Here is a 12,501-nt window from a genome sequence, read left to right as displayed (position 1 = left end):
ATCTGGGAGGGATCCCTGACCCAGGCTTTCCATCCCGAGAGTTCTTTGTCTTGGAATCACAGGTTGAAGAAAACCTGATCTTTGATGAATTGCTATGATATTTTGACAGACCTGGAACATGCTCATAGCAGAATTTCACAGAAGTGTCTTTGGGAAATGACACGGGAAGAAAGAACAAGGAAGAGTTAACTGAAACAGGTACCCTCTGAAAAAAAATCATTAACCCATTTGAATCACAGCAGGCACAGCCTGGAAGGGTACAAAGATGGGTGTTGGGTGTCTGTCAAAGCCCCATAAAATCGACTGAGCAGCTTGGAAGAGAAGATCCGATGGCTTCTATGAGTCAAAACAATTGGTTTCGTCCCAGCACTGCTAGATTTGTTAAGCAACTCTAAAAATCTTATTTTTCTAACTGTACTATAGAGAATGTTGCTCAGCTTTAAAGAAGGGAATTAGATTAAGTGCTCTCTCATATCCCTTGCAAATATATTAAGAAATACATGCTTCTAGGGACACAGATTAACGTAGGAGTCAGAAGATTGCTGACATCTCAGTCTAACTTTAAAATTTCCTGAGCAGACTTCAAAGGCACCTGCTATTTGTGTTGTCAGTAAATTATGTTCTTGCCTACTGAAATCACTGCATCCCCTTTAATCCTAATCATCTGACTTGATATGGAAAGTTGCAAAATTTAGGAGGTTGAATAGGCGCCCTTTCTGTGCAGAGTAAAGCTGTTCCGAAGGAGGAGGATGGAAGAAGGCAGCTTATTCCACAAAATCAACAATGAATAATCGCCGCTGCCCTGCAATGGAACAAACACGGCTAGTGGGTCGTCATCGCCGAGGATTCCACGAGGAATTGTTACCGTGTGTGACAGGGGGCCAAGGACATCTAGGACTCCTGATTCCTACGTTTCTTTTTTCCTCCTTGAGCTAGTAAGCCTCGTGGCTGTAAGGTGCATACAAGGACTGCCACATACTGCATTTTACTAATGGACCCAATGAAAGCAAAGAGAAAAAAGGCTGGGATTGAAGAAGGTTACTCCATCCTTCGGGATGTATTTTCTAAATCAAATGTTTTTCTTCTCCATCTGTCATCCCCAGCAACTGTGTATATTTCCAGCTGAGAGTCTCTTTTTACCTGGAAGATCTTGATAGAGTAGAAGAGAAATGGTTAATAGCAGCACAAGTCTCTGCATAATGCTGGGGCTGCTGGCGAGAAGCAGACGCAAGTCGGAGGGAATCACCCCAGGCAGGAGCAGGGCAGGTGTATTTATGGGCAAAGGCTGCTCCTGATTACTGAGGCTTATCAAAAGGCAGTGTTCCTTGGTGAACACTCACCAAGGCACAGTGTGGGGGAGGTGTTGGGGCTGCAGAAATGCCAGCCAGGCAGTGTTGAGGGTGGGGAGAGAGTATTAGCATAGGTAAAGTCCAAGTCACTTCCCTTGCTTCCCTGAATCGTTTCTGAAGCAAGAATTGGATTAGATGATCTCTAAGATACCTTCCAGCCTTGACATTCCTTGATTCTGGTGAGAGGACTTTCTCTTCCATTTTAGTAAGTTTCAGTCAGGAGACTTGTTGAAAATGGTGATGTGGGTAATGGAATTGAAGTCCATCGCCCCCAAGACCTCGCTGAAGTAAACACTGAAACAAACATATGATGTTAAGGAGAAGAATGGCACGGAGCGTGGGGAGGTCATAAATGCGTGAGAGGTCCCAGCACATTTCTGTGATAGAAAGAGTGTAGGATGAGGATGACAAGTGACAACAAGGAATACTTGATGGCGGGCACTGTCCAAGGGTGGGATTGTAACCACAGAACAACAGGCTCACTTAGGGCTTGGGTGAAAAGGAGGACAAGAGTGAGAAGAGAGGTTAAAAGAGACTATTTTATGGGAATGCTGTATTTCTAACATGGCTTCAAATAAACAGTAACCTTCCGAGAGCGTATGCCCTGCCCCTCAACCCAGGGTATGTGCTCCCTGGATTTAACCCTAACCCCACCCCAGGGCAAAACATATAGAGCATATGCTCCTGGCATTTGCCCTAGGGAAAAACACCAGATAATTTTATTTTAAGAAAAAAGACTTCATTTCTCTAAAATGAAGTATTTTAGAGAAAGTGAAAACGTCCAGTCTTGGAAGTTTGACATTCTCAATAAGCCCCCTTTATTCTAGAGCACAATTAGGCAAAGCCTGACAGACTCACATTGCTTGCACATCCCTAAGCAAATCTAGCAGTCAGTGTGTCTTCCCAAGAGTTCTCACTTAGGGGAGAATGTGATGGGAACCCAGGTCTCCTTACACGGTAACAGAATAGCATAGAACATCAGAAATCAACAAACTATGCCAGTTTGGGGTGCTCCCTGAAGCATTTATCAACAGGAATTAGAAAGGAAATAAATTTATTGGGAAATGCCTGTGAAAGATAAAGAGGGGCCAAGTGCAGTGGCTCACACCTATAAATCCCAGCACTTTGGGTGGCTGAGGGAGGGAGGAGGATCATTTGAGCTCAGGGGTTTAAGTCCATCATGGACAGCATAGAGAGACTCCATCTCTCCACAAAAGAAAATTAGCCTGGGATGGTGGTGTGTCTCTATAGTCCAAGCTACTTGGGAGGCTGAGGCAGGAGGGTCTCTTGAGGCCAGAAGTTCGAGGTTGCAGCAAGCTATGATGGCACTACTGCACTCCAGTGTAGGTAGTAGAGCAAACCCTTCTCTTTAAAAAAAAATAAAATAAAAATTCAAAACAAAAGATGAAGGGGAGAGGGGAGCAAGATTGAGTTAGGGGAAGTTTCAGAACATGATGTCAATTAACACCTGTGAAAAGGGTTTGGAGTTGGGGGAGCCCTCAGACTGCAGTGCAGAAAATTTCAGCATTGCCAGTGGGGAACCTCAGTGCAAAGACCTGTCTTACGCCAGGAGACATGGCCCAGCTCTAGTCCACATTGTGCTCATTCACTGACTGGAAGCAGCCAGGGCGAGAGTGGTAGCCATTGGAATCCTGCCGCAGGTTACAAATGTGCAGCAGGGAGAGGCCATCGGATACTCTCCTCACAGCAGACACACAGCAAGCACAAACGTGCAGGATCCATGGGGACCCTCCTAGCCTGCCACATGTCAGGCTTTAGTAATTTTTTGATGATGAGCTTCAAGGGAAAAAATCAGCCAATATTCAAGGTCATCTATGTGACCGGATTCTGAAGAAAATTGAAAAATTCTGATGATAATAAATATTCAGCAGCTCTTCAAAAACAAAAAGGAATTCATAAACAGGGAATGAATAACCAAACTTCAAAAGAAATCCTATATCTTCTTAGGAGAAAAAAATAATAAAAGCTTTATTTGCTGAGTCCTTATAAAGTATTTCAGAGTTCTGGTTTCGGTCGCTACAAGTAAAAAGACTGAAAGTCACTACTTGAATCCTTAAAAAAGAAAAATAAAGCCAAATAAATGGAAAATCAATGACTTTTCTTGGACCGATTAGGGAACTGAGGGCTCCAGGCAAAACCCATCGCCCAGAAATCTGGAGTCACAGCTGAGATGAGCTAACCTGGAATGGAAGCTCTAAACCATAAACTAGCAGGAACACTTACAGTGATTTTGACAACTTGCTGGAGGCCGAACGTAGACATTTAGGAGAGTGGAAAACTGCTAGAGACTATGGTCAAAGGCTCTGCCTTCTCAACCGCTGCTCTCCTGGGTTTTAAAATCCAGGAAATCTCCAAGGTTTTCATGGTGAAGAGCCAGAATGGAAGCCCTCATTGCTCTGAAAGGAGAAGGGAAGAGTGATATTGTGAAACATGTCCAGAGGATTCCCCATAACAAAAGCCTCCTCCTCTGCAGGAAAAACGATTTTACTAGAGCCATATCCCACCTGGAGGGGAAGATGTTTCCCTATTCCAGACCCATCTGACCTTCCTGTCTCACTGAGGGATGGGGGTAGCTAAGAATTTCTTGTGAGCCGGGCACGGTGGCTCATGCTTGTAACCCCAGAACTCTGGGAGGCCAAGGTGGGTGGATCACAAGGTCAGAATTCAAGACCAGCCTGCCCAATATGGTGAAACTCCATCTCTACTTAAAAAAATACAAAAATTAGCCAGGTGTGGTGGTACGTGCCTGTAGTCCCAGCTGCTTGGGAGGCTGAGGCAGAATCGCTGAACCTGGAAGGAGGAGGTTGCAGTGAGCCGAGATCATGCCACTGTACTCCAGCCTGGTGACAGAGATTAAAAAAAAAAAGTTCTTGTGACAGTCACAGTGCAGGGACACAGGCTCAGGTAAAGATGAGATTTACTTAAAGATTATAGAATTGCTTTCTTTTCCCCCTGCCTCTTTTTGTTCATCTCTGCAGCTGTTTGAGACATAAGATCCTTAATATCATCCTCAGGTTAGTCCCATTCAGCCATGGTCTCCATTTGCAGGTTGACCAGGTCCCAGTATCATGTAGATAAATTGACAAAGATCAGGAAGTCATGGATTATATGTTTAACGAAGATTCTAAATTCCTCAGCAAATTCCTGGGGGTTTTCCTTTGGGTTAGGGAAGTCTTTCACTATTTCTGTCAGTTTGGATTTGAGCAAGACATAAAGGTAATTAAAGAAGGCAGACACAGTTGATCAGAGGAACTAACTTTAAAAGGCATTTTCCTAACTTTCTTCTCATTTCAGAGTAGAAAGGCAACTGAGTGAAGAGGTTGGTGGAATCAGAGTAATTAGGCAGAGGGAAGAAGAGAGAGAGGAGGAAAAGAAGGAGCATTCAGAGTTGAGTGAGTCAATGTAACAATTTTTTATCATCACTGATTAAGTGCTTAAGCTTTTAATTTGCCTTTTGTAAAGAGTCTTTAAGAAAGGCAAGTTTTGATTTGCTTAGTCTTTTAGGAAGCCTCTGCTTGCCCAATTAAAAACATATTCCATTTTTTTCTGAGGCATTTAAGATCACTTCTCTTTCAATGTAGCTTAATAGATGAATAACTGTTTAGGTTAAAAATGTCTTCACTGTGACCACCTTGTAATTCTATAGTTGTCATTGGTAAAGTTTACACACTTATTTAGAAAAACACAGATTCTGGGTCCTATAATTTTATATACACAAACGTAGCTAAAGTCCCAGAATGGACAGGTTCCAGACTACTTGGATAAGGATGAACTGATGATTCTTTGTCTTCCCCAAACCCTACCTTCTAAGACCTTCTGTTGGACCCAGTCCAGTTTCTGTTGGATCCAGACACAGAGAGAAATCGATGAATATAACGGGCTCAGCTGGGTAACTACATCTGGGTTACTCATTGTCCCAGGAACCATCATCAGGGGCTTCTTCGGGTCCCCTCTGCTGACAATAGAACTATTAAAAAATAAACTTCGGCACCACAAAAATCTTAAAGTTTTCTTTTGAGCAGATATCAACTTAAGAATCAGGCAGGCTCCCAAATCACAAGTATTTTGGGGCACAGGCAAAGAGGCATGAGGAAAAGGCTTTTATAGGGTGAAAATGGAAAGAAAGGCAAATTAAACATTTAATTGGTTAAAGTGGAGTAGAAGCCTTATTGAATCATCCCAGTCCCTTGTTAGAAGTTAGGCCGGGCGTGGTGGCTCACGCTTGTAATCCCAGCACTTTGGGAGGCCGAGGCGGGCGATCACGAGGTCAGGAGATCGAGACCACGGTGAAACCCCGTCTCTACTAAAAAATGTGGATCACGAGGTCAGGAGATTGAGACCACGGTGAAACCCCGTCTCTACTAAAAAATACAAAAAATTAGCCGGGCGTGGTGGCGGGCGCCTGTAGTCCCAGCTACTCGGAGAGGCTGAGGCAGGAGAATGGCGTGAACCCGGGAGGCGGAGCTTGCAGTGAGCCGAGACTGCGCCACTGCACTCCAGCCTGGGTGACAAAGTGAGACTCTGTCTCAAAAAAAAAAAAAAAAAAGAAGTTAGTTGGTGGTTTCTGATTGGTTAAAGTTTTCTTTTACCATTCAAACTGAGTTGGGGTTTTAGTTTGCTTATGTAGAAACCGAGTGCACTGAGGCTCCTGCAGTCTAATGACCTCTCATTTAATTATTTTAACAAGAGAAATATTCTGTGTTCATATAATAGAGAATTTAACATGAAGATATCAATTATTTACAACTTGATCTATAGATTAAATATAATCCCAATCAAACTTTTAGCAAGATATGTTGTTGATATTTCCAAACTGATTCAAAAGACCTAGGAATCGTCAATACAATACTGGAAAGAACAAGGTCGGTGGATGATATGGTTTGTGCCCCCATCCAAATCTCATCTTGAATTCTTGCTCCCATAATCCCCACGAGTCATGGGAGGGACCTGGTGGGAAGTAAATGAATCATGGGGTTTTTTTTTCTTCTGTGCTGTTCTCATGATAATGAGTAAGTCTCACAAGATCTGATGGTTTTATAAAGGTCAGTTCCCCTGCACACACTGTCTTACCTGTCACCACGTAAGACATACCTTGCTCCTCCTTTGCCTTCTGCCATGATCGTGAGACCTCCCCAACTGTGTGGAACTGTAAGTCCATTAAACCTCTTTTTCTTCATAAATTGCCCCATCTCAGATATTTCTTTATAGTAGTGTGAAAATGGGTTAATACAGTGAACTTACATTACCTTGTATCAAGACTCACTAAAAAACTGCAATGATGAAGGCAGTGTGGGAGTGGTGAAGCAATAAATAAATAGACCAAACAAGCAACAGAACAGAATGGATAGCTCAGAAAAGACCAAAGCAACTCCTCTCTATCAATGAAGGAAAAGTAATGTAATGGAGGAAGAATAGTCTTCTCAACAAATGGTGCTTGAACAATTAGATATCCCTATGCAAAGAGAAAGAGAAGGAGAGGTAGAGAGGAGAAGAGGAGGCAATGAAGTGGGGGAAAAGAGGGAGGGAGGGGGAGAGAGAGAGAGAGAGAGAGAGAGAAAGATGGCCTACGATGAGGGAGTGATTAAAAAACTGTGGTTCATCCATATCCTGGAATACTGCCCAGCAATAAGAAGGAAAGAGCTACTGATACATGCAACAACCTGGATGAATCCCCAGAAAGTTATGCTGACTGAAAAAAGCCAGTCTAATAAGGATTTATACATTCCATTTATATGGCCTTCCTAAAAGGACAAAACTGTAAGAAATGGAGAATAAATCACTTATACAGGGGTTAAGACGGAGGTGGAGGTGTGAGGGAAGAGGGAGTGGCTCTGAAAGCATAACATGAAAAGTCCTCCTGATAATGGAAATGTTATGCATCAGTGTCAATAACCTGGTTGTGATATTGCACTATGGTTTTACAAAGATGTTACTTTTCAGGAAAATAGAGTAAAAGATCTGGGTATCTCTCTGCAATTATTATTATTATTTTTGGAACTATATAGGAATCTACAATTATCTCAAATTAGAAAGTGTAACTAAAACATCCTTTTCATGAAAGGGTTATTGATTCTAGTAGAATTAAATCTATCGACTTCGAAAAATTAAAGTGGAGGTAAGGCAAGATTTCTGAGTCAGCAGGAAACCAAAACTAACTCTTAAGCACTAGAAACATGACAGGAAATTCTTACTTAAACTAAGTAATTGTCTCAGTCCATTCATGCTGCTATAATAAAATATCTTATACTGGGTGAGTTATAAACAACAGAAATTTATTACTTACAGTTTTAGGGGCTGGAAGACCTCAGAAAGATTTATTATATCCTGAGGACCCAGTTTGTGCTTTCAAGATAGCACCTTGTTGCTCAGCCTTCACCTGGCAGAAGAGACAAACGCTGTGTCCTCCCATGGTGGAAGGAGCATGGCAGCTTCTTTCAACCTCTTTATAAGGGTGCTAATTCCATTCACGAGGGCAGGGCCCTTGAGGCTTAATCACCTCCTCAAAGGCCTCACCTGTTAATCACCAGCGTGGGGATTAGGCTTCAGCATTAATTTTGGAAGAACACATTCCCACCATAACAGTAATTTTGAGGCTTAGAAGCAGAAGGTAAATTGTCAGCTAGTTTCTAGGAAATTGTAGGCAGTGATTTGGGGAAGAGGGTCTAAATCACTGGAGTTACTGAGAGTCATAGAGGTATTTACGACCCCCTTGCCTGTCAGCAAATTTTATCTCAGACTTATGTGTAGAGAACAAGTCTATAGGAAATATTTAACTAGCCCCAATGAAAGACATGGAGTCATGATGATTAATTTAGACAGGTGTGTGTGTGTGTGTGTGTGTGTGACACATAAAAGTCCTTGATAAATGGACTGCCTATCCATCAATTTGTCGTTCATGTAGCTATTCATGTAAATGTATGCTCATTTATGTGGGCATATGGCATGATGGTAAAAATTTTTAAAAGTGTACTCTTGCGATAGTTTGCTGAGAATGATGGTTTCCAGTTTCAAGGACAAAAAACCAAACACCGCATGTTCTCACTCATAGGTAGGAATTGAACAATGAGAACACTTGGACACAGGAAGGGGAACATCACACACTGGGGCCTGTTGTGGGGTAGGGGGAGGGGGGAGGGATAGCATTAGGAGATATACCTAATGTAAATGACGAGTTAACGGGTGCAGCACACCAACATGGCACATGTATACATATGTAACAAACCTGCACTTGTGCACATGTACCCTAGAACTTAAAGTATAATAAAAGAAAAAGAAAAAAAAGAATAAAATTTTGTTTTGTATTAAAAAAAGTGTGCTCATTTCTCTACCTATTCATCTTCTTTCTACTTCCCTCTCTCTCTTTTCTTTCTTTTCTTTTGTTTACTTCTTTCATCTCAATAGGCTAGTAAGCACCAACTGACTGAGTAGAAGCTAGAGATTTGTCGATTTCTAGTCTCTTCTAGTCCTCTTTTAAGAAAAATATCAGATGGCTTTGGGACAATTTATTTACTCCAGAATGATAGAAAAATAAACCAGGATGGAGGGAGCATTAAGGTCAGGCAGTGCTGTTCTCCTTTCTAAAGGAAACACTTGACAAACTGAGCAAAGACAGTCATTTATTTTTATTAAAGTGTCTGCCTACAGCAGAGGCAAGACAGGTTATGTATGCTTCTCTGGAAACCCAAATCTTCTGCATTAATCTATAATGTTCCACATGGCTGGATGGTCTGACAGCATTTCAGAGACTTCTGGCAGAGAGCAATAAGTTCTTCATTTTTCCGACAATTGTTCTTGCATGTCCCTTTAAGTTTGTCACATTTCTCATCAAAAAATGCATTCTTGGCTACACGAGGGAAGGAGCCATTTGGATTAATTCCCTTTTCAGGCATATATGTTTGCCAGATACAGTTGTATGACTAGTTGGTGAAAATTTTTTCACAAGCTGTCATAGTGCCATATCCTACCGGTAGAAGAGATGGTAGGGGACCTGATTTTTATCTGATATTCCAGTCTTGTAGTCACACAGGGTGAAATACCAGAAAGAATACATTTGTCTTCCAGCATTTGAGACCAAGCTCTGTAGGAGCTTTGGGAAACGTAAGCTATGGTTCTTTGATTGAAATCTATTGGGGATAATTATCAACTTGTTCCATAAACACTCCCAGAGGTTGCTAAATTTTCCTGGTGCACTCTCAGAGGCTGCTACTTGGTGAGAGTAGAGCAAGAGCTGAGACTGAGGAGATAGCTCCACACCAGAGTGAAGGAAGGGATAAAGATATGAAAAGAAAATGAGTTTACTGTGGTAGATAGAAACTTGCTTGGAAGGCTCAGCCTGATTTCTCCTCCATATTCCACCAAAACATTGACTGTGGAAAACTTGTGCTTTAGAGAAGGAGGGTGCAGCATGTTGGGAATGTTTTTCTAAGATTTTCTCAGTTCAGTTTGCACAGAATTCCAGTTCCCACCTTAGGACTTTATCAGTAGCAGTCCCAAGAGCAGCCTGCTTGAAGTTAAGGACAGACAGTACGTCTTATCAGGATCAACATTTTAGAGTTGCCCTATTTGTGTATACATAATGAAGGCATCAGATGTACAGAGATTGCATTTAATGTCTAAACTATAATGTATATACATTTAATGTCAACATATAAAAGTGACTTATTCACATCTGTGTAAAACTTACAGCCAGATGGATTAGTGCCAGCATATGCACTAATCCTTATCCAGGATCAGCACATCAGTTCATAAGTGAAAATACTCCACTATTTCAAAGCTTGATGAACGCTGGCTGTCAGTGGCAGGGGTCTATGTTCTCTCTGCCCTACTGTAAGGCAGATACTAATATAATACTATACTATAGGCTATAGTGTGGTATTGAGATAAAATCTTTTTGGTTTAATATAGTATTATAGTATAGCTTAGTATATACTATTAAATTACTAGTATTATAGTATATTCTAGAATAATAGTGTATACTATAGTATTATACTAGTATATATACTATACTATATTCTAGTGTATTATAGTAGTATATATACTATATACTAGTGTATTATACTAGTATACTATACTATATACCAGTGTATTATACTAGTATGTACACTATACTATATACTAGTGTATTATACTAGTATATACACTATACTATATACTAGTGTATATACTAGTATAATACACTAGTAATAATATAGTATATGTACTATAGTATTATACTAGTATTATATACTATACTATACACTAGTGTATTATAGTACTATATATACTATACTATATACTAGAGTATTATAATAGTATACATACTATACTATATACTAGTAAATAATACTATATCTGGCCAAGTGCAGTGGCTCACACCTGTAATCCCAGCACTTTGGGAGGCTGAGGAGGGTGGATCATGAGGTTAGGAGTTGGAGACCAGCATGACCAACATGGTGAAACCCCGTCTCTACTAAAAATACAAAAAATTAGCCAGGCATGGTGGCAGATGCCTGTAATCCCAGCTACTCAGGAGGCTGAGGCAGGAAAATCACGTGAACCCAGGAGGCAGAAGTTGCAGTGAGCTGAGATTGTGCCACTGCACTCCAGCCCAAGGAACAGAGCGAGATTCTATTTCAAAAAAAAAAATATATATATATATAATATATACTAGTACAATACTATATAGTATATAATACTAGTATAATACCATACTGTAATACTAGTAAATAATTATAGTATATATTATGCTATACTATAATACTATACTAAACCAAAAAGATTTTCTCTAAATACTATTATAGTATAGTATTATATTCTAGTATATCTAATAGATAATTATTAGATTATCTAATAATTATATAACAAGTGTTATGTAAGTATAGATAAGTATCTATAATTATATAATAATTATAGTAACTAATTATAATTTTATAATTACAGTATTATCTAACAGATAATTTTATAGTATTATCTAACAGATAATTTTATAGTATATAACATCTTTTTTTGACTAATTATATAATGAGTGATCTGAAAAAGATACCTCTGGCCAGTTTCAAATGTGCATATCAAAACCAGTGGCCTGAATACGGCATAGGTCACTGTGGGTCCTAGATCCTCTGTGTCCTGACACAGAATCTACTCTCACAGGCTTGTCACAAAACAGACCAGAGCTATGAGCAGCTGATGTGAAAAATTGAGCATTATACCTAGGATCGTATATCAGTGGCATCTGGCACAAATTGGGACTTACTGTGGGCTTTGAGAATCCCTTTCTTCAGCTCTCTGGAGGCTCACATGAGCCTGGTCTCATGCCTTAATTTTGGAGAGGATACAATTGGAGCCATTGGAGATTCCCAGGAGCAGGAGAAAGTGAAGAGAGTTTTGATATGGGAAGGGCGTCTTTAATGCCTCTTACTGTGGCAAGACAGTTGGGCTCCTACCCTGGCTTTGTTTTGGTTATCTATATGACTCTGAGAAACACTTAGCCCATCTGAGGCACAATTTCTGCATCTGTAATAAAATTGTAAAATGGACCAGCAAACCCAAAAAGATTTTCTCTAACTGCCATTAAATTAGAGGTAAGACAGAGTTTTCCTTAAAGGCACTGGCACTGGAAGACTAGATGCATTTTATGTGAAGCTCTCATCACATTATGTGGCTTGATGATATGTGATCAAGGAATGGCAGTCCAAGCTATGCTGCTTTACCTGTTGCCATGACTGGCATGAATGCATAGGTGTCTCTAAGCTCAGATCCTTACCTGTCTCTCCTCTTTACCTGTCTCAATCTCTACCATAACTACATTTTAAAAGGTTCATAGACTGCTATCCTTGTTTTTAACTTTTTCTCAATTTTTGTTTTTGTTAGTGAGCATGAGACTGAATGCCAAAAGGCATCTTTCCTGGCCTTCTTTTATTCTTTCAAACCTGTGACAGCCCCTCCTAGATAACAATGTAAAATGCAAAGGAATTACAGAAGAGGCGTTGGGGGATATCACCTCTTGTAGTAGATGGGTTGATCACACCCAGGCATTCACTGAAGGGGACCCTCTCTCTGGGACAGCACCTCTGATCACCTTCCCTGTAAAGATGCCCATTTTACCTGGGGTCAGAAAGAAGAGCACAGCAAAGAGAAAGAGGAAAGTCCTCAT

General features: G+C 40.5%; 1 protein-coding gene across 1 annotated transcript; it reads right to left on the bottom strand.

Moving 5' to 3' along the window:
* Positions 1 to 9,070: 9,070 nt before the first annotated feature.
* On the bottom strand, positions 9,071 to 12,501 carry LOC115833944 (beta-defensin 106-like). The gene is made up of 2 exons (XM_030808760.1): positions 12,453 to 12,501; positions 9,071 to 9,213 (listed from the first exon to the last, which is right to left on the bottom strand). The coding sequence occupies exons 1-2, from the start codon at positions 12,499 to 12,501 to the stop codon at positions 9,071 to 9,073; spliced, it is 192 nt and encodes a 63-aa protein (XP_030664620.1).

The sequence above is a fragment of the Nomascus leucogenys genome, unplaced genomic scaffold (assembly GCF_006542625.1).
Source record: "Nomascus leucogenys isolate Asia unplaced genomic scaffold, Asia_NLE_v1 001245F_45866_qpd_obj, whole genome shotgun sequence".
NCBI lineage: Eukaryota > Metazoa > Chordata > Mammalia > Primates > Hylobatidae > Nomascus > Nomascus leucogenys.
This window is presented reverse-complemented; position numbering and strand designations above follow the sequence as displayed.